The sequence below is a fragment of the Acomys russatus genome, chromosome 4 (genome assembly GCF_903995435.1).
Source record: "Acomys russatus chromosome 4, mAcoRus1.1, whole genome shotgun sequence".
In the NCBI taxonomy this organism is placed as follows: domain Eukaryota; kingdom Metazoa; phylum Chordata; class Mammalia; order Rodentia; family Muridae; genus Acomys; species Acomys russatus.
The window spans coordinates 974,632-999,885 of record NC_067140.1 but is presented as its reverse complement, the minus strand read 5'-3'; the positions used below and the strand labels follow the sequence as shown (position 1 = coordinate 999,885).

Genomic DNA, 25,254 nt, shown 5'->3' with positions numbered 1-25,254 from the left:
CTGGCCTTACTTGAGAGCCTCTTGCCTTAGCGTCTAAGTGCTGGGACTGTAGGTGTATGTAGCCATGACTGGCACCCAGGAGCCATGCTTAAGGGATCTCCATAGTCATACTGGCTTTCTCCCATTTCTTCCTGGCTGGAGGCTCTCTAATACTTTGCTCTTTTCTTAACTTCTTTCCAATTCTGCATCTGTATTTCTTGGGCAAATTCCTTGAAGAGCTGACCCAATGGCCTTCTCTGGGACTGGCATTTAGATAGCTTGGATAGGTACTAGCACCTATAGCAAGGATCACCTGTCAGAGGGAGAGTGATGTAGTCCAGGAAGAAACCTTTGTAGAGGAGATGACAAGTAATGAGTAGGTTTTGCCCACTGGGCAAAGACAGAAGAACATCCCAGACAAAGGCAACATAAACAAGTGCCCAGAACATTCCTGGGGAATCTGTAAGGCCTGGAGTGATGGAGGAGCAGGTGGAGAACAGCTTAGAAGAACCTCAATGCCCCCGATTTTGTGTAGCTACTATGTCAGTGTATATACATCATATGAGGGAAGCACAGTCTTGTTTGTGCCTCAGCATGCTCTACTAGTGAGCCTTGAGTGCTATTATTTCTCTTTGAGATAACAGAAAGCAATTTTGTTAAGTGTCTGCAGTAAGTCTTCCAGCCATTCATGTGTATTTTCTAGGCTTGGTTGGCAAATTCTCCACCAGGAGTTTTCTCTGGCTCTGTTTACATTCCAAGGACTGCTTCAGCTTGACTCCACAGTCTTGGTCCCCTAGGAATGGAGTGGGGGGGGCAGGGACCAGGCCACTCTCAGAGCAGAGCCTGGGAGACAAGTCCATTGCTGGGACTGAGAGCAGGCCACTTGACCTTCTGCCATTGGCTTTGCAATGGACCTTGTCCAGGCAAACTAAGATTTCCAGCTGCCATTTTCAACTCTCCTGAGCTACAGCCATGCAACACGCTCTTCCCAGAGCTGACAGGTGAGTAGTGACACTGATATGATCCAAGATTCTCAGAAGGGCATCCTCTTTATTTCTTTGGGTTATCTGAGATAATATCATATGTAGTCCTGGCTGGCTCAGCGCTCACAGTGTGGACCATTAGTTTTCCCATGCCAGTTGTGACTGTGATGTGTCTCACACCACCACACTTGGTTCTAAAGGGAACAGAGTGATTGCTGCCTTTGCAAGTTTACCCCAGTAGTAATGAGAGCAGTCAGGGCTTGGTGGCAGGCTCATGCCTTCACAGTGAGTAGTGCTCTATGCTCTCGGCACAGAGGCATGTCACATCTAGTGGTGAAGCCTGCTGGTCAGCAATGTCAGCTGCAGAACTGTGCCATGTGGTCAGCAGCTGGAGGGAGGCCCCAGGGCACCTCACTGCCAGGCTCATGAGAGCTAGACTGAAGTGCATGGCTGCCAGGTGATGGCTTTACCCCTAGAGATGCAACAGGAAAGTGGAAGGCCGTGAAAAACTTGGCAGGTAAGACTTGACAACATTCTCATTTACATACTACATGGTAGGTGTGCTTAAATGCATAATCTGTATTTAAGCACTGCAGTTGAACCAAGTGCTGTAAGATGGAGATGTCAGGCCATGCTAAGGAGCAAAGACTCGGTGAAGGGAGTGTGGCACGAGATCAGTTGGAAAGGTGCATGAACAGGGAGGTCTGAAGCCACAGAAGCCTGGGTTCCTATTACCACCCTCAGTCACCCACTGTACCTCTCTAGGCAGAGCAGGCCCTGCAGAGCTGGTGAAGGGATTAAGCAGCCACCCTTCAGGCACGCAAGCGGAGGCATATATTACTAAGTAGCATGTGGTATAACAGTGGTGGTGCAGAATTACCTAAAGTTCCTGTGCCACCCAGGCCTGTGTTCAGATCCTGATAGGCCAGAGCGAGTTGCTTAACTTTGCTGAGTCTTGGGGTGTCTCCTGTCTGCGATAGATAGCAGAGGCTATATAGTAAAAGCCTGTCAAAGAAAAAAACAAAACAAAGAAACATTTAAGGAATCAAATCACCAGAAAGTAAGTTCACTAACCAGATTCACCATTTGAGTGTCTGTACACAATCTTTTAGTTACACACACACACACACACACACACACATACACACATGCACACGACTTAAGCTCAGTGGCAGAGTGTGGTGAAGGGTATGTGAGGCTCTGGGTTCTACCTGGAGCACCCAAAACAGAACAACATACACAGATTCCTAGTACATTATTGCTGTCCTTCAGTAAAATGTGCACATAAGATGTTGTCTTATTTTTAATAGACACCTAATACCTGATTGTTTTGTGCCATAATTTAACAGACTTGCTGGCCACTGAAGGGGTTACCAGTTTTTAAACTACTTATGCAATGCTGTATTAATAACCTCAGACATAGACTACTGTTTACGTATTTATTCCCTGGGGCTAATCCTAGGTATTCATCATGGGATAGTTAGCTATATCTATTTTCAAATCCCATTTGTCCCAAACAAGCATAATTCTGTTACAGGTAGCCAATTGCCTCCCAAAACAACGACATAAGCTTAGGCACCCAGCAGTACTTTATGGCCATCTTCATATATCCTTGGTAAAAACTGAATTCTGCCAATAGTTTTAACCCTTGCCAATTTCACCTATCACCATTTGAGCTTTTTCTGTTAACCATTAAGGATTATTAAGGCAGGCACGGTGGCACTCAGGAGACAGAGGCAGAGGCAGAGGGAGATCTTTGAATTAGATGCCAGCTTAGTGTATATAGTGGTTTCCAGGCCAGCCAGGGCTACATGGTAACCCCCACCTCATCCCCGCCCAGCTCAACAAAACAACTCTTGATTGAGGTTTGTTACTAGGCTGTGGGTAAGGTGCTTGCTGCCAAGTCTGGAGACCTGAGCTCGATCCTCACAACCTGCATCTTGCCTCTGATCTCCATATACGTGCCATGCTTCCCACATACACATATGCAAATAAGCACAGTAATGTCTTAACTTCTAAAACAGATATACAGTCTCATATAGCCCAGGATGGCTTCAAATTTGAACCATTACTCCTGCCTCCACTTCCCAAGTGCTAGGATTCCAGGTGTGACACTATGCCTGGCTACTAAGACTTTTAAATTTATTATATGGGTGGTAGATAGTCCCCTCACTTCACTGTCCTTACCTTCATGTTTTTCCATAGGAGTTAAATTTAGGTTGTCAAATCAATTGACTTATTTCTTAGACTGGATCTTTCATATTTAGGAAAACTCCAGTTCCAGAATCCTATCTTTTCCTTCCAATACTTTAGTTATCACATGTAAATAAAAACATAAAAGGTATACTAGAATGTATTTAGATTTAATAAGAGAGATGGGATCCCAGCTTCTCTGCTCTTGTTGACATCCACCTTTTTCTTGTTTATTTTTAAAGGCCTGCCCCTCTCCCTCCCTCCGTGTCTGTGTGTGTGTGTGTGTGTGTGTGTGTGTGTGTGTGTGTGTGTGTGTGTGTGTGTGTGTGTGTGTGTGTGTATGACCATGGAGGCCAGAGAGGGCTTTGGATCCCCTGGAGCTGGAGTTACAGGTGGTTGTGAGCTACCAGAGCTGCTGAGAACACAAATGGGTCCTCTGCAAGAACAGCAAGCTCTCTTAGCCATCTTCAGCTCCTCCTCCAGTTTAATACTTTCATCGTGCACTACGTTCCTTACACACCTGGCTGTGTTTCTGTACTGTTCTGTCTGCCCTTGCTGGAACTGCCCCATTGTTGTGGCTACCTAATATATTTTAGTATCTGGCTGAAAAAAGAAGACCATTAACCTTGAGGATTTCTTGCCAGTAGAGCAGAAAGGCTGAGCTCATGGCGCATGTGCCTGACCTCTGGGCCCTTGAGCAGGTTTTCTCTCTGAATCCATGCTTTCTAATCTGCTTGTTAGTAATGATGGCCCTCAAAGCTTGTGGTGTTTGTTTTTTAAAATATTTTATTTAAATTTTAAGTGTTGGTGTGAGGGTGTCAGATCTTGGAGTTACAGACAGCTGTGAGCTGCCATGTGGTTGCTGGGAATTGAACTCGGGTCCTTTGGAAGAGCAGGCAGTGCTCTTAACCACTGAGCCATCTCTCCAGCCCTGTTTGTTTATTTTTGTATTTGTTTTTGGTGGAGTTTCTCAGATGAGGCCTGGTTAGGTCCTTTTGGTATGACAATGATGCATTTATGTTCCCAGTTGAATTTTTTAGGATAATTTTGGCAGTAAAACCATATTTGTGTCTTTTTTGGACTGTGTTTACATGGCAGGCAAATTTTGGGATATCAATACTAGAGGAGTTTCCATTTGAAGGCACGTGCCAATCTCCACTGATTCAAGGCTATACTCCTTGTAGAATGTTATATTTTTCTTTATTTTTTTAAATAGGGTCTCATGTAGTCCAGGCTGGTCTCTGACTTTCTATATAGCCAAGAGTCAGCTTGAACTTACTAAGTTACTTTTTGATCATAAACTCCTCCTCCAATCTCATGAGTGCAGGAATTAGGCACTAGTGCCAGCATGTCATTTATTCATTGCTGGTGATCAAACCTAGGACTTCATTTGCACTAGGCAACTACCAGCTGAACCACATCCAGGGAGAGCGCTTGTCCCCCCATTCTTTCCTCAAGGAATTATTAGTACATAAAAAGTGGTTTTATTTTGGGTTGGTGTCTCACTCAAATGCCCAGGCTGACCTTGCGATCCTTCTGCCTTTGTATCCTAAGGATCTGGGACAATAGGAATGCACCACTTCTGGTTTGGAAATTAATTTTTAAATATTTACTTAGTCTTTAAAGTAACTATAATTGTTAAGTTAGGAGATAATTCTTCTCTTGCTCGTATTAGCCCTAAGACAGCTCTCAACTCCAGCAGCAGTGCAGGTTTCTATAAACTAAGTGCTACATCAGCTTGCTACCACTTTTCATATGTCCATGTACTGCACAGATTGTGCCCAAGTGTGCTGCAGGTCCCCAGGGATCAGCACACAGCTCCCGTCCTGGTAGGAAGGTATCAGTGCCTGTAGACGTAAGTGGCCCATGTTGTGCTTCCTTACTAGGACGGAGAACAAGGCAATGACTAAGCCAGAGTTTCTGGCTTTATCAGGCTGACAGTCTCATTTGTAGCAGACAGTGAAGGCATCAGTGCTAAGAGTAAATTGGGTTTTCCCTAATTATATTTTGAATGGAAGCTTTAGAGAACCCAAAACACAGGGGAAATTCAGCTGGAAAAATATTCCAGGAACCACCTCAGATAACTGTGCAACTTAATCTTGCTTTTTCTTCCCCACTGCAGACCAGCTTCAGCACCCAGGCCTGGCTCAATGATCATTCAGCAAAGGCGTCTGAGCACCTGCTGCCAGGCCCTGTGCCATGGGAGCTCGGACAGAGCTGGTGTCTGAGCTGTGGATTCCTGGTTGTGCTGCGGGTTGGTGTGGGTGTGGATGTTCCTCCACTTTGCTTGGGCTGCAGGTGTAGCTCAGAGGTACAGCATTTACCTTCAGTTTGGTTCCCAGCACCACACACACACACACACTCTAGCCACACTCCTTCCACTGGACTGCTGGCCCTGACCCAACATTAGCACTTTCACAGGTACACTTGCAGGCAGGCCACTGTGCTACTGCTCTCCCTAGACTCTGCCAAGTCACTCTTATGGAACTTACACGGCCCAGATAAAGTAGCAGCTCCTCGTGAAAGTCCCCATGTTTGTCCACCACTTTCTTCTTGCTGTTCTCTTAAAGAGACATAGTTTTGTTTTGAGACAGAGTTTCTTGTAGCACGGCTATTATGTACCCAAGAATGACCTTGAATTCATCCTGTCTCTACGTCCCAAGTGTTGGCCTTACAGGTTTGTGTTACCACATCTGGCTTTTTGTGATATTTTCACTATGTAGGCAAGGATGGCCTCAAAGTCAGGGCAGTCTCCCTACCTCAGCTACCAAAGTCCTAGCACATGTGCTATCTATCATGTGCAGAGTTACCAGGTTCCACCTCTTAGGGTCTCATTAGACCAGGAGGCCACTGTAGTAGTACTCTTATTTTCTTGCCTTTGTGAGCCCATAGATCTTACAATCGAAATGGGGCCACAGAAATGTAGACTGTATGATTTAAAGTGGCAGTGCAGGGCAATGCAGTGCAGACCCTTTGTTTGTTTGTTGTGTTAGCCTTGGCTGTCCTGGACTCACTTTGTAGATCAGGCTGGCCTCGAACTCACAGCAATCTGCCTGCCTCTACCTCCCAAATGCTGGGATTTAAAGGTGTGTGCCACCACGCCCGGCTCACAGTACAGACCTTTTAATCATAGCACTCTGGAAGCAGACAGATGTCACTGAGTTCAGGACCACCTGGCCTTTATAGCAAATTCCAGGCCAGTCAGGGCTACCTGATGAAACCCTGTTTCAACAACTAAAAAAAAAAAAAGAAAGAAAGAAAGAAAAAAAAAAAAAACCAACCCAACATAGCTGAGAGGAGGAAGAAGGAGTACAGATTTCTCATCTGAGAACGGTGGTTTGGACCTTTTATCTATGGAAGCAGAATGGGAAAGCAGGCAAACTGCATTAGTTTGAATCCTGGCTCAGGATTGACTCCAGGAACAGAGACAGGTGGGATATTTATTGTTATAGTACTAAGGATCAAAGCCAGGGCCTTGTACAGGCAAATGCAAATAAATGTTCTGCCTCTGAGACATCCCTAGACCTGGACAGCGTTTTTCCTTCCTGGAACGCCAAGATAAAATCGAGCACCACTGCTGTGGCTACTACTGTCATCCACACGAGCTCCAGAGGGTCTGGGAACACTCTGGACTCTGTTATAGAACTGTGTGAAAGTACTTTTGTCAAGAGGGCAGTCACAGTAACAACCACCTAAACGGGAGATGCATTCATTATTAGGAATCAGCTGGTGTGTAACAAATTACTTCGATACTTCCATGACTTTGAAAACATTATCTCTGGAATGACGTTACTTTATTATCTCTGATTCTGTGGGCTTGGGATCCAGCTTGTTTGGGGATTCTGCTCTCCCCTGTACCTCACATGAATTTGCAGAGTGAGATCCAGGCCAGTCAGGGCTATACAGAGAAACCCTGTCTCAAAAAACAAACAACAAAAGAGGCAAAACAATAATGTAAGCAGCCCCAAACAACAAATCACTTTAAGTGCTCTTAAATTTCCCCCCATCATTATAGAGGAAAAGGCCTAAATTTAGATCAAAAGATCTATGGTAACTCTGAATGTCTTTTTCTAGCATTAAGAGATTAAAAATAGCAATCAAACTGGGCATGGTGGCGCAAGCCTTTAATCCCAGCACTCAGGGGGCAGAAGCAGGCAAAGAGTTTGAGGCCAGTCTAGTCTACAAAGTGAGTCCAGGACAGGCAAGGCAACACAGAGACACCCTGTTTCAGAAAAAAAAAAATTTGGAATGAGTCTTTATTTTGTTTTTTTCGAGACAGGGTTTCTCTGTGTAGCCCTGGCTGTCCTGGAACTTGCTCTGTAGACCAGGCTGGCCTCGGACTCACAGAGAACTGCCTGCCTCTGTCTTCTAAGTGCTGGGATTAAAGGCATGCGCCACCACTGCCTGCCTGGCTTTGGAATGAGTCTTTAATGAAGAAATTTCTTCCAGAAAACCTCAAGCAGTCAGGGAATTGTCATTTCCTACAATTTTGATTAAAAAAAAAAAAAAAACAACAAAAACAAAAAACCAAAAAACTAGCTTACAATTGTAACCAAAGTGGGAAAAGGAACTTATTATTAAAGATGTTCTTTCACTATTGACTGACATTAATTTTACTGTTCCATAATAAAGGAGCACACATTCTAGATTTGGAAGATGTAAAAAAATCATGTTCACTATGATATAATGATTATTATAACTGCCACCTTAATACAAATTAATGTTCTATTTTGTTTTTGAAATGAAAAAAAAAACCTTTTAAATTAAAATAATGTAATGTTTTGTATGGAAGAATTACCAATAAACTTCCTGGTCTTACACAAGCTAGAGATAACTACTCTAAACATTTTGGTAATTTAATTACCTTTCCTAGAGTCATGGGAGACTGAACAGTAGAATTTAAGTGATAGTAACTAGCACCCGAGTTATGAGTTACGTCATCTATAATGAGGACAGGCTTGACAACTCAGTGACAATGGAATCCCATAAAGTCTCTACTTAGCACTTGTAGTGATCTGTTGGGTATGATCTTGTTTTTTTTTCCCCCCCTGTATGAGTAGGTTCCAGGAACTGTTAGGAAAGCATTCAAGAGGAGATCATTTCTCAGAGATTTTCTACAGCAAAGGAACTATTAAGCTTGGCTCTTATACCAACAGTTTGGTTATCTACTGCATGCCAAAGACTATGGCTGGCATTTGGAGGATACAAATGGAAACAAATCCAAATAGACACCAAATGCAGTTACCAAATAAGTCATGCAAAGACATGTAATGTGTGAAAGGGTGGGAGAGCGCGACATTAGCTGATCATCATAATGCTGAAGCCGAACAACTGTGATCTCATTTACTCTTTGTGACGGGGTCTCCCTGTATCATCCAGGCTGTTCTCAAATCTTTGGGTTCAAATGCTTCCCCTGCCTCAGCCTCCCAAGCAAGCAAGCATGTGCCACTCTGTCTAGATAACCCTCTGAAGTTTGTCCTGTACACCGGTGTCCAATGACAGTGCTGGATTAGTGAAGTTTCATATTTGCTCAAAGCCACACGGCTGGAGAAAGGCTATTGAATTTCAAACCCAGGTCCACTGGAGTCCAGAACCAATATGGGTTTTTTGTTGTTGTCCTTTTTTCTGTTTTGTTTTATTTTTTGAGACCGGGTTTCTCTGTGTAACAGTCCTGGTTGTCCTGGACTTGCTTTGTAGACTAGACTGGCCTTAGAACTCACAGAGATCCACTTGCCTCTGCCTCCTGGGTGCTGGGATTAAAGGTGTGTGCCACTATGCCTGGCTCCAATATGGTTTTTCAATTAAAAAAATGTGTCTTGCATTCTACCTGCATATGTCTATACACCACATGTATGAGATAGACAGTTGTAAGCTACCACGTAGGTTCTGGGAATTGAACCCAGGTCCTCTGTAAGAGTATTTAGCGCTCTTAATCTCTGAGCATCTCTGCAGCCCCAGAGCTAGTGTTGCTGTCACATTGAGGAGCAGGGTTGCTATGTCCTTCTGTGTATCTCTGGGGTTTGTCGCTTGAATTACTCTTGTGTGCTTTGTTCATTAATGTAAAAACAATGACTCATTCCCAAACTGGGCAGGGTTGAATAGCAGCTCTGGTTATCTTACTAAGCTCATGGTGCCTGTATTAACTTTCCAAAATGACTTGAAATAAAAGTACTGTGATAAAAAACAACTCAAAAAACACACTAAAACAGAGCATAGATGTGCTTGCTGCTTCCGGCAAGAAAAACTCATGATTCCTATTAACTTGGGAGGGAAAACAAAAAACAAAACAAAACAAAACAACAACAACAAAAAAACCCCAACCACCACCACCACCAAAACCTCTTAAGGCTTAATAATCAAATCTAACTTTCAAATACTTTCGTCTTTTGTAGAGCGAGTCTAATTGTGTATCTTAGACTGGCTTTAAACTCATTATGTAGCCCAACCTGTCTTTGAGCTCAAAATCCTCCTGCTTTCACCTCCCAAGTGATGAAATTAGACACGAGCTGCCTCATCCATTTCCAATTCCCTTAAGCAGCCTTCTGAACATACTTTCTCCTCATGCTTAATGGTGACACTATCATTAGTTTGATTCTACAAGGGAACACATCTTGAAATAGTTACATGTGGATTTTCCCACAGCCTGCCTCACTTGTGAGAAGTCGGCAGTGTTTGCTGAGACAAATGAAAAGGGGTCACTACAGTGTATTAGTCTTTGTTTACCGTAAGAAGCAAACACAGGCATAGTAGCTTGAAACACACATTTAAAATGCCTCACACTTCTCTGAACCAGAAGTCCAAATACTGAGTGGGGCCAGGGGTTCCTTGCTTCAATCTGAGGCTGAAGTGTGTATTCTTCAATTGTGGAAACTCTTGTTTCTGAGCTCATCTGCACTAGCAGAGTTCAGTTCCAATGGGGTAAATAAGCAAAGTCCCCAATTCCTTGCTGCTATTAGCAGGCTTCTTAGTCCAGAGGCTGCTTACAGACCTTTGTTTCCTGCCACTGCAATGCCAGTAGGTCACATCTCTAAAACGCCTATGCGTTTAGGCAGCCATGTAATTACAGAGGCCCACCAGGAAGTCTAGGATGACCTTCCTGTGCTCCTACATTTGATCTGCAAATCTCCTTTCCTCAGTGAACATAAATCTTTCCTCAGTGAACATAACGGAGTTCGGGGTAGGGTAGTGCTCATGGATGAAACGTTGGGTAACTTTTGGGTATGAACTGCTTTCCAGTGTCCACAGTCTAAACATGGACATTTCAGTCAGATCTGGTGGTACAGGCCTGTAATCCCATCTATTCTGGAGGTTGGGGCAGAGTGACTGCCTGGTCAAGCCAGCCTGTGTGACTTATTAAGAACCTGTCTCAAAAGGTAAAAAGGGCCTGGAAGTGGTAAAGCATCTAACATATATATACAGTCCTGAGCTCAATTCCCAACATAGCAAAACACAAAGTCTGCATTTTTAGAGTGGATCTTCCCTATTAGTCCTCCAGGTATGTGTATGTGTTGGGGATATGGAGCAATTCAAAAGGTCTGAAACAAGTTTCATTGTCCTCATAGAGGTGACTATTTCAGCTGCAGACTGAAAAATAATTATAAACAGAACAGCTAAAGGCTAGGGGCAGTGGGGCATGTATTTAATCCCTCATGTACTAATGGCACAGGAAAGAATAGCTTAAGGCCAACCTGTCTATACTGTGAGATTTTGTTTTTTTTTAAAAAGGGGGGGGGGCACGGTAGTGCATGCTTTTTTTTTCGAGACAGGGTTTCTCTGTGTAGCCTTGGCCATCCTGGACTCACTTTGTAGACCAGGCTGGCCTCAAAGCCTGCCTCTGCCTTCCGAGTGCTGGGATTAAAGGCGTGCACAACCACGCCCGGCTTTTTTATTTTTGTTTTGGTTGGTAGTACATGCTTGTAATCCCAGCACTGTGGGAGGCAGAGGCAGGAGGATCACTGTGAGTTCGAGGACAGCCTGGTCTACAAAGTGAGTCTAGGACAGCCAAGGCTACACAGAGGAAACCCTAAATAAAAATAGTGCTAGGACATAGCCCAGTGATTGTGTGAGACCCTCAGTTCAATCCCTGGCACTACAACCCATGCCAGTCCACCTTTCATTTCAGCACTGGGAAGGCAGTGGCAGGTGAATCTCTCTGAGTTCTGGGCTAACCTACTCTACACAGTGAATTCCTGTCTCAGAATTCAGAACCTAAAACATCAAAAACAGTAAAGATGACTTTAGAAGTTAATCCTCCTCTCCCTGTTGAGATGAAATCAGAAGAGAGTGGTGGCGGTGTAAAAATGTCTACATTTCACCTTCTGTTGTCTGTTCACTGAAGACTTGCTTACTGGATTTGAGTCTTGGGTGACCAATAATAAGGACTGCTGAGCCCTTGAGGTGAAAGGGTCGGACTGCTCAGTGATTGCTTTGTCTCAGCACTGGCACCATTTATGCTAACAGAGAGAGATCCGGTCTCGAAAAACCAAAACCAACCAACCAACCAACCAAAAACCGGTCATTAATCCAGGTCAAGACTGACTGTAGAAATGTTTCTGGACCTTGACTCAACAAATACATACAGAAAAATACTTTTATGTTCTGGGTGCCCCAAACCTCATCCCATTTAACACTGCAATCAAGGCTCTGAGAGGCTCCACTGCCCCTTGTTTGTGAGCTTCTAGTAACAGCTATCATTCTATGCCAGAAGCCAAATTAACACGAGCCTAAAATTATCAGGACCCTCCACATTCTCTCTCCAAGCTTCTAGATGCTTATACTAATTTACCCCACCAATGTTGTGGGGTGCTAACGCTACCGTAGATCAAACCGAGGCTCACTGGGGTCTAGAGATGTCAGGGAGTTACTTGAGGACTTGACCTCTCTCCAGGGGACTGCTTCTAAAAATACACTAAGGCGCGTTCCTAAGTCTTTACCTACCACCGGATTACCAAATTCACCTGGTACCAATGCTGCTGCAGGCTGCAGGTGCATCCTTTGCAAATACACAGCGGTATGAAAGTACAAGAGGAAATGGGTAACCGTCTAGGTCGGTCAATCGTGCAATAACCGTTTTTACTGATATGAGTGTCTCTTTGCTTATGACTATGCGCCAGTTGAGTCATTTAGGGGTGGGCCAAAAGGGAAAGTCCTGTTTTTTTGTCACCCACCAGAAGTGCAGATGAAAACTGTTTACTTAGTGCCCAAAGTGTTAGTAGGGGAGGGACAACCAACTCCGGCTCCTCCCCATCACTGGACCAGCCCCAAGTACCTAAAAAGCACCGTACGGGTTAACCGCCGCCTGGGGGAGTCCAGCCACCGCCCCTTCCCAGCAACACCTCCCAGAAACCCACGGCCTCCGCTAGTTCCCGAACCTCGCGAGACCCCGCCTCATCCCTTCCTGACTGACTTCCCGCCCCCTTCTTTACCGAGCTCTGAACGCAGCGGGGTACGGAAGAGAGTGGGTGGAAAACACGGTCTCCGCGCACGCCGGGAGATGTAGTCCAAGCTCTTCAGGTAGCCATTTTCTTCCGGAGCGGGAGAGGCCAAATAGCCAGTAAGGACTACAAATCCCAACCACCCTTTCGGTTTGTTTTTGTTCAAAAAAAAAAAAAAAAACCCCACACTCCCCCTCCTCACTCTTCTTTCTCACACACACACACGCGGGCACACACATACACACACATACCCACGGCAGACACGCACGCATCCGAGCGTCGAAGGGGACCCCTCGTCTGGCCATCCCGGCCCGCCACTAGTCCGTCCTGGGAACCAGAAGCGCGGGAAAGCGGAGGCCCGACGAGGCGTGACCTCTGACCCCGTGGTTATGCGGAGCCGCCGCATTCCTTAGCCACCGCGGGGCTGCTGCTGCCGCTACCGCCGCCGCCGCCACCCCCGTGGGCGACTGACGCAGCGCGGGCGCGTGCAGCCGCCGCCCCTCCCCCCATCGCGGCCCTCGCGCCGGGTCTCGCGCTTGCCGGTCCCGGTGCGCCCGCCCTCTCCGGCCCCACCCGAGTCCTCTCACGCGCCGCCGCCACGCGCCCCCCGCCGCTGCCGCCGCCGCCCCAGCCCGGCGCCGCCGCCGCCCCAGCCCGCCCCGCCCGGAGGCCCCGCGTGGAGCCGCCGCCGCCGCCGCGGAGGAGGATGAAGGACAAACAGAAAAGGAAGAAGGAGCGCACGTGGGCCGAGGCCGCGCGCCTGGTGAGGCGAGCTGCCGGGGGGGGGGGCGCGGGCGGTGGGGGGGGTCCTGGGGGGGTGGGCTCCCGCCCGACTCCCGGAGCGGGGGAGGGGCGAGGCCCTGCCCACCGCAGCAGGGGGCGGGGCCGCCTGGGTGGCGAACGCGGGAGGTCCCCGGCCCCAGTAGGCTGGGTCGCCTTTTTTCTGGACCCCCCCCCTTGAATTCCTACGGAGGGGCGAGCTGGCAAGCTGCTTGGAGCGCCCGTGCTCCAGTCACCCCCTCCCCCACGCTGGCCTCAGCAGGGGGTCCGGGGAAGCGCCATTTAGTCATCTGAGGAAGTTAGGTTTCCGGGAAGGGTCGGAAGTGCTTCCGTCACTGGGCATCGCGGGGGTGGCAAAGCGCCCCTGGTTTCAAGGACAAGGGAAGCATTTGGAGCTTTGGCAATTTAAACCAGGTGTGTGTCGGGAAGCAATTGCTGAGGACCAATCTGAACCCTGAGTAAGTGGTTCTCAAACTTGAGTGCCCAGCGGGGTGGGGGCACTCTGGGGACTTTGTTTAAAACACTGTTTCCTGGGCTCATTTTAAACACACTGAACCCGAGATTCTGCCTTAGAAACAGCACTTTTGCCAGCTGCTTAAGTGATTATTATGTAGGTGCCCCATGGACATTCCAATCACACTGAACCTCTGTGACTGCAGTAGAGGTAGGCATTTTTGCAGAGAAACTGAGTATAGTTTGCAATAATGTCTGTTGAGGCTCCTTTTCAGAGGGTTTAGGGGGAAAAAGAGGGAAAAGAATCTAGCTGCCTGCCCAAAGGATTTGTGGATTTTCTGTTTTCCCAGCTTCAGTGGACTTGTGAGGTAGCCGCCTTTTGGATTCAAGAAGTGCAAAGCCAAAAAGCTTGAGGCATGCTCTTATAAAATGTTGCTGATGACAATCCTAATAGGTTATACTTCTCTGGGAAATGTCACGTCCTCAGGCTGTCACAGTGCAGGATTGTGGTTCATCTTACTTGTCTGTTGATGTCCTGTATTTATAATTAGTAGTAATTCGGTTTGAAGAATGGAGTAAAGCTCAGCTTTCTAATTGTTCCTCTTACTGGAAAGGGAGTTCTGCCTCAAAAGTGTTGGTGGCTGATAAAAATCTAGAGCGCGCCCTTTTCTTGGACCCTGTGAAAGCCTGTTACTGATTTACCCGAGCTGTTTGAGCTACCGCTGTTTGAATTTCCACTGGCTTACCCCATCATGTCTTCTCTTGTTACCCTGGGAACAGAAACGGGGACTGTTTGTCTGAAGGTTGTAGCTGGGTTTGTTTTTTTGTTTGGCATATGGAAATTGAAACTCCTAGGTGGCCTGTTTTTCCTTCTGAGTCAATCAAAATTAGAACCTTTGGCTAGCTTTTATGATCTTGGAATTTAGGATTTCTCCAATGATGCTTCACCTGGAGACAGCTTGAGGTCTGAAGCTGAAATGAGGCGCGTTTTCTATATTGTGGAGGTTGTTGAGTCTTGACTGTTAATTGAAATTCTGAGTTTCTGTGTGCAGCTGTTTATGACTCTGGGCACCTCTGTTAGAGGTAGGTTAAAGCACCTTCAAGTCCTCTGTTACTTACGTCCTGACAGTTGTAAAGTCTTCTCATCTCAGAGTCTTTGGCTCTTATTAGTTGAAAGGTTCTAGCAAATTGGAATCCACTGTTATTTTAAGCCTCTTTAGGTTCTTAAGTTTACTGTGGTTTGAATTCCAAGGTTACGGTTGCTGTTTCTATTTCATCATTGGCTCACCCTCACGCTTAATTGCCTAAGTTCTTTCTTTTTCTTCTGTGGCTCTTCAGTTAAAAATAGTAATCTGAACAGGAATTTCTTTGTGGTGTAGTTGTACATTTGAAAGAGGACTTGTGGGAACATGGTATGCACTTTTGCATGTCTTTTATGTGGTTTGTGTTTTAGAATTTTCTGTGCTTTTGTGGGGGTGGGAGACTTAAGTCTTCTTCCCATTAAAAAAAAAAAAAGTCCAGTCAGCCAGGTGTGGTGGCCCATGCCTTTAATCCCACCACTTGGGAGGCAGCGGCAGGCGGATGGATCGCTGTGAGTTTGATGCCAGCCTAGTCTACAGAGTGAGCCCAGGATAGTCAAGGTTACACAGAGAAACTCTGTCTCAGAAAAAAAAGAGTCCTGTCACACATTCTTACATCTTTATTTGGTCCTTTCTAGTAGGAGAGATAACTTCTTTCTTTCAGAAATGTGCGATCTTGAAAGACTGGAATAGAACACTGCTGAATTGTTCTGAAGGCTAGCAGTTTATATACAATTTTAATAAAAATGAGTTTTTAAAAAGATTTATTTATTATTTATTCAGTCTTCTGCCTGCATGTATGCCTGCACACCAGAAGAGGGCATTAGATCTCATTATAGATGGCTGTGAGCCACCATGTGGTTGCCGGGAATTGAACTCAGGACCTTTGGAAGAGCAGGCAGTGCTCTTAACCTATGAGCCATCTCTGTAGCCCTGAGTACTTTGTATCTTTAGATATAACTTCTCTTTATTTTCTTCTGTGTTAAGATTCTCCAGCTCAAGCTAGGGGTGGTGGCGCACGCCTTTAATCCCAGCACTCGGGAGGCAGAGGCAGCCTGGTCTACAAAGTGAGTCTAGGACAGCCAAGGCTACATAGAGAAACCCTGTCTTGAAAAAACAAACAAACAAACACAAAAAAGTAAAAAAATTTCTCCAGCTCTTTCTGGCTACTCTTTAAATAGTTAGTAGATATTTTTTCAGAGTCATGCTTTGCTTTTGTAGGAGATTTCCTGGCTCATCTGGTGTCTTAAGAGATGGTGTCTTGTGATAGTGAACATCAGGAATTTGTACTAAGTAAGGCTTATTGTAGGCTTATTGACTAGCAAGGTTGGCTACCCTTGCCTGTCTTGGCGTTAGGGTAATCTTAGACTGTAAGGAGGAGGAGGAGTTTCTAGTCTTCTCAGGGGTGGGGGCTTCAGATGCATGAACAGAGCTGTGAGCTTACATGTTACTGGAGATGCATAGATTTAAACAGGTATGCTTGTGTTTTGTTTTTGAGACAGCTTGTCTGTGTAACAGTCATGCCTCGCTTTTGTAGACTAGACTAGGCTGGCCTTGAACTCTCAGCAATCCACCTGCCTTTGCCTCCTGAGTGCTGGGATTAAAGACGTGTGCCACCATGCTCTGTGGTTTCTGTCTTTTGTTTAGGAATAAATATGAGGGATTAGTTCACATGTCTTTGAAGTACCCTGCCCCAGGAGATGATTACTTGTGCTGTGGAACAGTGGGAGCACTGAAAAAGAGCGCTTTGACTCTGTCTGGCGTAGGTCAGGGAGAGCTTCCGGAAGGAAGGGCCTTTCTGAGCTGAGACTTGAAGGGTTAGTGGTATGTAGGGAGGCCTGTCACAGAGGACGCCATGCATGCAGAAGCTGATGAAGAAAGAATGGCTGAGGAAGGAGAGGACATAGATATGAACATATTTGCAAAGTGTGCTAATGGCGTGGAACAATGAGTAATTGCTGGGTCACAAGCTTGTGGTGGCCGTGAGGCAGTCTCGTGGGAGACAGGTGACTGAGAGGCCTGGGTGGCAGCTTCTGCAGTGCCTACAGGTGGTTACTTATGTTCTCATTCATCCGAGAAGTGACCTGGAGAGGAAGAGCCCTTAGCTCAGGTCTCGTGGACACTTGCCTCAGTTTGGAAGAGTAGAATTGAAATCTTGTTCTATATGACTCTAAAGGCTGCGCTTTAGTGGCTAGGTGGGTTCTGGAAACTTGCCTTCTGCTGCGTGTGGAGAGACAGGCAGAGTTGCTGAGCATGGTTTTGAAGTAGACCCTGAATCCCTAGAATTGGGCTTGGTTGGTACAAGGCAGGTGTTCCCAGTGGTTTTTTAAAATGAGGGATCCCCGCAGATGGGAATGGGTTTGAGGAGAACAGGGCTGGACGGACTTTAGGTTATAATTGAGGAGGCTGTTGTGTTGGGTCACTGTGGCCTGTGGGAGTGAACCAGGTACATGAGAGCGAAGGCTGCCACATGTGTGTTGCTGAATTAGGTGGTTAGAAAGGCTTCAAGTGCCAACCAAGGTAGGCTATGTAGGGGGAAGGATAGGGCTGGAGGGGAGATACACTAGACTTGCTGAGCTGCATTAGATAGAATAAATTGAATGGACAGTTAGGTGAGTCCTACAGAACTGCTTGAATCTGAAGCTAGAAGTCACGGCTAGAGGTAGGTAAGCTCCGGATCATCAGAAGTAGAAGCATGTTTGTAGTAGAGCAGTGTAAAAACTAACAGACTAAGGAGGGAAAATGGGAGTTTTGTTTTAGTATTCCCTTCTCCAAATTTTGATTTCCTTTTGTGACAAGGTCTTTTTGTAACCTTCCTTTGGAAATTTCTGCTGCTTTTTTTTTTTTTTTTTTTTTTAAATGACAAGGAGACCTTGAGTGTTAGACTTGCTAGCTTGGAGTACCCACAGCAGCTGCACAGGTGTAGAAAGTAAGATAATGACGTCTTTCTTTTCCTTCCTAGAAGAGGAAGCAGTTCAACTTCTTAGCGTGAGCATTGCAGTTGCTGAGGAAGTGCTGACTTAGTTACAGGTGAACTCACATGTAGGACATTGGACATTGGCTTCCTCCTTCCTCACTGGTTATGTCAGTTACACCTAGAATTATAGCATCGTGTTGTCAAGTGGCAAAATATATTGTGGTTAACCCCAGAATTTCACGATATAATGGAAAAGAACTGAAGCTGGGCATGGCGCACATTAGTAATCCCAGCATTGGGAGGTGGAGACAATGGGGTCAGGGGTCCCAGGACATCCTTAGCTACATGGAAAGTTCAGAGGTAGCTTAGGCTGCCTCAGAACAAAACTGAACATGCAGCCAGGCGTCAAGCATACCCTTCATCCCAACACTTGGTACACAGAGGCAGGCCAGTCTTTGTAAATTTGAGACTGGCCTAATCTACATAGTATGTGTGCTAGCACACATTAACACATGCATACACACACACACTCACTCTCTCTCTCTCTCTCTCATGGGTACTAGTAAAAAAAATTTTTTTTTTCTTTTTTTGAGATGTTTTATTATGTAGCTTGCCTGGTCTTGAATTCAAAATATAAACCAGGCTGACCTTGAACCCACAGAAATCTGTCTGCTTCTATTGGAATTAAAGGCATGTGCCACCATACTTGGTCTAAAAGTTCCTTGAGTGTATTTCCATCTTATGAGTATTTTGCAGCAGTTTTTTGTTGTTGTTGTTGGTGGTGGTGATTTTTATTTTTTGAGACAGGCATCACAACGAGGCTCACCTGCCTCCTGAGTACTGGGATTAAAGGCTTTGTCATCATACCTGGTCCATATTCTATATATAGTTTTGTTTTTCCAGACAGGGTTTTTCTGTCTAGCCCTGGCTGTCCTGAAACTGACTCTGTACTCCAGGCTGTCCTCAAACTCAGAGACATCTGCCTCTGCCTCTTGAGTGCTGGGATTAAAGGTGTGTGCCACCATCACCTGGCTATATTCTATATTTTAACAGTATTAAGTTATGCAGTTATCAGAACTGCTAAGGTCTTACATATCCTGGGGCCTTGCACTTCTGCCACTGAGCCATAGCCCCAGCCCCAAAGTCATTTTGATTGTGGTAATAAAAGTTTTCACATTGAAGTTGGGACGTTTCTGTTTCTTCAGGTGTTAGAAAACTACTCGGATGCTCCAATGACACCGAAACAGATTCTGCAGGTCATAGAGGCAGAAGGACTAAAGGAAATGAGGTTTGTGTTGTGCTTGTTGCCTAAACTAGGGCTTCACATGGCACCTGTCTGCAGTGTGCAGTAGCAAATCCTCGTGCTAGTCTGTCTGTGCTTGTGTTTCTGATGGTGGTGGTGTGTATGCTGAGGGTGGAAGTGGGGTGGGTGAATATCCATTTATTTTTATCAGAAATACAGTGTCTTTTTTTTTTTTTCCTTCAGAAGACCTCTCTAAGATCTTAAACTGCAGCTAGAATTAGGTTCTTATTTTATGTCTTTAACGGAATCAGATAAATTTTCTAGTATACTTTTTTTTTTTTTAAGATAATGTCTTGCTGTAGCCCTGGCTTCTCCTACAGTCTTGTTTCACACGGTCTAGTAATGACGAAGGAGCAAGCGCATACATGTATGTGGCTGCAGATGCTCTTTTCTCTGTCACCACAGGACTGAAAAGCTTTTCCTTTCAGATCCAAGAAAAATGGTCTCAGTGACATAAAACCCTCCAACAACCCACTGATTGCCTTTTTTTTCCCCCTTGTTTTTTTAAAGACAGTTTCTTGCAGCCCAAGGTGGCTTCCAACTTACTGCATGGCTGAGGGCTTACCTTGAACTCTGATCCTCATGTTTTCACCGCTTAAATGCTGAGCTTATAGGCACATACTATCCACAGCCAGCTGGTGTAGTCAGCTCTGATACAAATGTACTAACTTTGTTACAATTTGTTATGTAGTTTTTTTTAGAGAAACAAGAAACAGAAATAATTGGAGGAATGAAAACCAGGAGCTGTCTTTAATTTCCTCTCTTCTCACCGCTCTATCAACCTCTCCATTTGTTGTTGTTATAATTACTGCTAGTGTTTTTGAGACAGGGTTTCTCTGCTTGTGTAGCCGTGGCTGTCCTGGAACTTGCTCTGTAGACCAGGCTGCCCTCAAATTCAGATCTGCCTGCCTCTGTATGTTGGTATTAAAGGCATGTGCCACCCACCAGTGCCTGACTAAAAACAATTTAATTGGTGTGTGTGTGTTTTAACACTAGTGGGTGTCTGCATGGTGTACATTAGTGCCTGTGGAGACCAGAAGAGGGCTTGGAACCACTGGAACTGGAGTTACAGACAGTTGTAAGCTGCTATGTTGGTGCTGGAAATGAAACCCAGGTCTTCTGGAAGAGCAGCTAGTACTCTTAGCCGCTGAGCCACTGCCAGCTCTAACTGCCTCGGGGACCCCCTGCCCCTCTTTTAATTTAACTAAGTAAAGTGGCGTCTCTAACAGCAGTCCTATTTTGGGACTTGGAACAAACATTTTGTCTATGGGGGATAATGTACACGTTTGTGTATGGGAAGATTCATGGTGTGTGTGATCAGAGGACAAGCTTGGATGCTGTTCTACCTTGCTGTTTTTGAGAAAAAGGGTCTCTCAATGGGACCTACTACTTGTGGTTTGCTACCAGGCCTGTTTCTGTCTCCCCAGCACTGGGATTACAAGTGCCTGTCTACCATGCTTCCATTTTTTTTTTTTAACGTGGTTTTTGGGGTGTGAGGTCTAATCTGAGTCCTTGCTTTACAAGTACTTTATTGAATGAGTTTTCCTCCCAGCCCTAAGCAGTTATTATATTATGTGACTAATCAAGCTGTAGCCATTTGAAGTGATAGAAGCTTTTCACTCTCCTCAGATCACGTAGTCTTTAGTTAATGTTGTATGGGGAGAGATGCTTAGGATTGCCTACATTTCATCTGTTTGACTTGTACCTGTGCACTTTGCGGTGTGATAATTGTGCTTTTTTTTTGTTTCCATGGGCGATACCCCATCATGCTGCTGTCTGCCCTGCTGTTGGATCACAATGCCCATAGAAGGTAAATTAGTCCATGTTTCTGCTTTTTGCTGCTCTAGGAATTGTAGCACTCAGGATGAGTGAGTGCAGCTTTGTTAGTGTAGACAGGTGTCCTGTGTAGGAGTCACAGAAGGACTTGACAGCAGGTTATCCCCTGGTAGGAGATGCTAGCACATGCTTGATGTTTGTTTAGATGATGTGCCTGCATGCTTTTAGTGACTGCTTTTTGTTGAAAATTATTTTTAGCATGCAGTGTGTGTCAAAGTAGAATTAATTGTTTTTTTTAATGGCTTTTTACACTCAATTTATTTTTAACACTATGTAAATTAAAGTTGCTAGTTTTGTAAAAAAAAAAAAATAATAAGGACTTAAGATACATTTTATCTTAACATACAAAGAAGAGTGAATCCGGGTGTGGTGGCGAATGCCTTTAATTCCAGTACTTGGGAGGCAGAGGCAGGTGGATCACTGTGAGTTCGAGGCCAGCCTGGTCTACAAAGCGAGTCCAGGACAGCCAGGCCTACACAGAGAAACCCTGTCTCCAAAAAACCAAAAACCAAAAACAAAACCAAACCCCAAAAACAAAGGAGAGTGAAGAAAACTTGCACAGGTGGATCCCAGCACTAACATTCTAATAATAAATTTAATGGAAATAGACATTTTTATGTTTTTAATACCTTTTTCTGTTTTAAGATTAGTAAATGTCCTCTTGTGTCATGAAGTTGCCCCTTTTTGTGTTTTTTGTTTTTTCGAGACAGGGTCTCTCTGTGTAGCCTTGGCTGTCCTGGACTTGCTTTGTAGACCAGGCTGGCCTCGAACTCACAGCAATCCGCCTGCCTCTGCCTCCCGAGTGTGGGGATTAAAGACATTAAAGGGATTAAAGGCATGCCCCACAGAGACCAGCTGTAGTGTCAATTTGTAACTTACTGTTGTGTCAGAGATTATGGAACTTCATATACTATGTAGTTGGATATTTAAACAATAGTGTGTGTGTGTGTGTGTGTGTGTGTGTTTTCTTACTCATGGAGACCAGAAGTGTTAAATCTCCTGGAACTGGAGTTAACTTACAACAGCTCTGAGCTGCCTAATGTGGGTGCTGGAAACTGAACCTTATTCCTCTGCAGTAACAGCAAGTACTGTTAACTACTGAGTTATCTCTCCAGCCCCAATAACCAAAATATTTATTTAGTTATAAAAATAATTTTTTATTATTTTTATAATCTGGGGACTCTGTTAATGTAGCTCTGGCTGCCCTGGAGCACCAGGCTGACCTTAAACTTCAAGAGATTCACCCTGCTTTTGCCTCTCATATGCTGAAAGTAAAGGCATGTACCACTCCTCTTAGGTGAGAAAACTTGTAATAGTAGAGGGAAAATTTGTTGTTGTTTTGTTTTTCAAGATAGGGTTTCTCTGTGCAGTCTTGGCTGTCCTGGAACTCTCTCTGTAGACCAGGCTGGCTTCGCCTCCCAAGTGCTGGGATTAAAGACATGCACCACCATCACATGGTGTAAAATTTTATTAAGATGTATTTCATTTCTGTTTTTGATAGAAATTCGTAATATAGGTCAAAATGGCTTGGAACTGACTATGTAGCCCAGACTTGGAGGTAGGCCTCCTAGCTCAGCTCCTGAATGCTGAGGTTGTAAGAATGAGCCAGCGTACCTGGCTAAAGTATGTGCTTTAAAATTCATTAACGTATGGCTTGGAAATGTTTTCATCTTTAGTTTGTGTGTATGGCACATATATGTGGTTGCGCTTGCAGTCCAGAAGAGAGCATAGGATCCCCTGTAGCTTAGTGTAACAGGTTGTGACCACCCAGCATGGGCACTGGGAACCAAACTCTGGTCCTCTGGAAAACAGCCAGCTGACTCGTACTGTTTCTCTTTTTCTTTTTGTATTTAAGACAGGAGACAGGTTTCTTCTCTTTGTAGACCAGGCTACCTCAAATTCAGAACTCTGCCTGCCTCTTCCTTCCAAGTGCTGGGATTAAAGGTGTGGGCCACCATATCTGGCTCACAGATGAACTGTCACACTAATTTTTTTTTTTGAGTATTTAGTTTGTAATGTCAGGAAACACTAACCCTGACTTGATAGGTATTCCAAGTTGTTATGCACCACAGTCTAGACCCTGTGGGTAGGACGTCAGGAACTTAGATTGCTTATAGTCTACTGCTTTGTTTCATAAAACATTTGTGAAATCTTTGCTTTTGCATTGCTTTCTTTGCTCTTGATTTGGAAATGAGTTAGAGGAGCTGGATATTTGGTAAGTAGACACAGATTTTTGTGACCCAATTTTATCCTTTCATCTTTTACAGTGGGACTTCCCCTCTAGCATGCCTCAATGCTATGCTACATTCCAACTCGAGAGGAGGAGAAGGGCTATTTTATAAATTGCCTGGCCGAATTAGTCTTTTCACACTCAAGGTAAAATTATCTTTCAGTGCAGTGGTCCTCAAGACTTTGAATGTGTGTAAGAGAAACCTGGTGGGTTTGGAATGGTGCTGATGGATTGATAGTCTTTCCTAATACGAAATCGGGCAACACTGGTGTTTTGGTCCTTAATGGTACTCTGAGATACTTTAGTCCCAATAGGCTATTAGGAATTATTAAATTATACCAAGTTTTGTTTTTGTGTTCAGCTTTGCTTGTCTATACATTAGTAGATTATATACAATTGAAAGATAAATATATGTAGTGATAATTACAATGTGCCTTAGTGAGGATTTTGTTTGTAATAATATTGTGAAAGATAAATTACTGGGTGACTAATGCACCTACTCTATGGGAAGTAACTGGAATGTGAATATCAGTGATTACTAAGTGACGCTAATTACAAAGGAGGAGGAGCTCAAAGTAAACCTTAAGTAATTGGGTTGAAATGAACAAGAGGTTATTTTTCTACCATTTCTGATGTATTTGGCTATCACTTAGATCACAGTCTGAAAACGTTTATATAAAGGACTGGTGATAAATAATTTAGATTTTGTTGGCCTAGTGGCTCTGTTATAACTATTTGGCTCCACAGTGGTAGCAGGAAAGCAGCCATGGACTATACACAAACAAATTTTCCTTTTTTGTTTGTTTGTTTATTGAGACAGGGTTTTCTCTGTGTAGCCCTGGCTGTCCTGGAACTCACTATAGATCAGGCCTCGAACTCAGAGATCTGCCTGCCTCTGCCTCCTGAGTGCTGGGACTAAAGGCACTGGCGGGCTGCTGCTTCTCCTTTTCTGTAGCCTTCCTGACCTCAAACTCATTGTGTAGATTAGGCTGGGATTAAAGGAGTGCATCACCATATCTTGCAAGGTTTATTTTTATTTTATGTGTATAAATGGTTTGTTTGCATATATGTATATGCATTATGTTTGTCTGGTGCTGGCAGAGGCCAGAAGATAGCACTGGAACTGCAGTTACAGATTGTTGTCATCTGCCGTGTGAATGCTAAAGTGCTCTTTAAGTTTTGAGCCATCTCTCTTGCCTGTCTTCAAACTTTAAGTACTTATTTTACTTACAAATGTTTATTTACAAAAACAGGTGATAGGCCAGGTTTATTGTAGTAGTACTTAGTTGAGTGACCTGATTTAGACATAAGATGGCTTGGTGACTGTAGGGAAACTAAAAATTTAATGCTGATCCTTTTAGTGTTCCATAATAGGTTTTTGGAACAAGGTTTCTCTGTGTAGCTTGGGCTATTCTATCCTGGACTTGACTTGTAGGCCAGGCTGGCCTGGAACTCACAGTGATCCTCTTGTCTCTGCCTCCTGAGTGCTGGGATTAAAGGTATGTGCCACCACACCTGGCTCTCCATATTGTATTTTAAAGTGCATATATACATATTTTCTTCCTATGAGTTTTATTTACATGATAAGCAGTTAATTAAAAAGTTAAATATCTGAATAAATATAAACTATGTAGTCTATTATTTCAGTAGGTTTGTTTACATGAGCTATTTGCCGGGCTGTGGTAGTGCGCATCTTTAATCCCAGCACTTGGGAAGCAGAGGCAGGCAGATCTCTGTGAGTGATTTCGAGACCAGCCTGGTCTACAAAGAGAGTCCAGGACAGCCAGGCTACACACAAAGAAAGAAACCCTGTCTTGGAAAAATAAAAATAAAAAAACAAAGCAAAACATACATTGAGGGTAGGGGCTTGCTTTGTGCTCAGCCTCAAACTAAAAGGCTCCTGTGATTTTCCTTCAAGAGATCTCTGTTCAGCCTTCTAAGCAGCTAGGCAATTTTTTTTGTTTGTTTGTTTGATTCTATGAGGCTGATAATTGACCCAGGGACCTTCTATAACATGGCAGGTATGCTCTACCTGAGCTATATACCCCTAGCCCTGGTAGTTTTTAT

At 44.5% G+C, this 25,254-nt stretch overlaps 1 protein-coding gene across 1 annotated transcript in view; it reads left to right on the top strand.

Annotated features, from left to right (window-relative positions):
* The first annotated feature begins 13,295 nt into the window (after positions 1-13,295).
* The window catches only part of Asxl1 (ASXL transcriptional regulator 1), a 63,693-nt gene continuing 51,734 nt past the window's right edge, over positions 13,296-25,254 (top strand). The window contains exons 1-4 of the mRNA XM_051143454.1: positions 13,296-13,352; positions 19,024-19,106; positions 20,929-20,931; positions 23,225-23,333. Coding sequence (XP_050999411.1) covers positions 13,296-13,352; positions 19,024-19,106; positions 20,929-20,931; positions 23,225-23,333 — 252 coding nt within the window. The remainder of the gene's footprint in view (positions 13,353-19,023; positions 19,107-20,928; positions 20,932-23,224; positions 23,334-25,254) is intronic.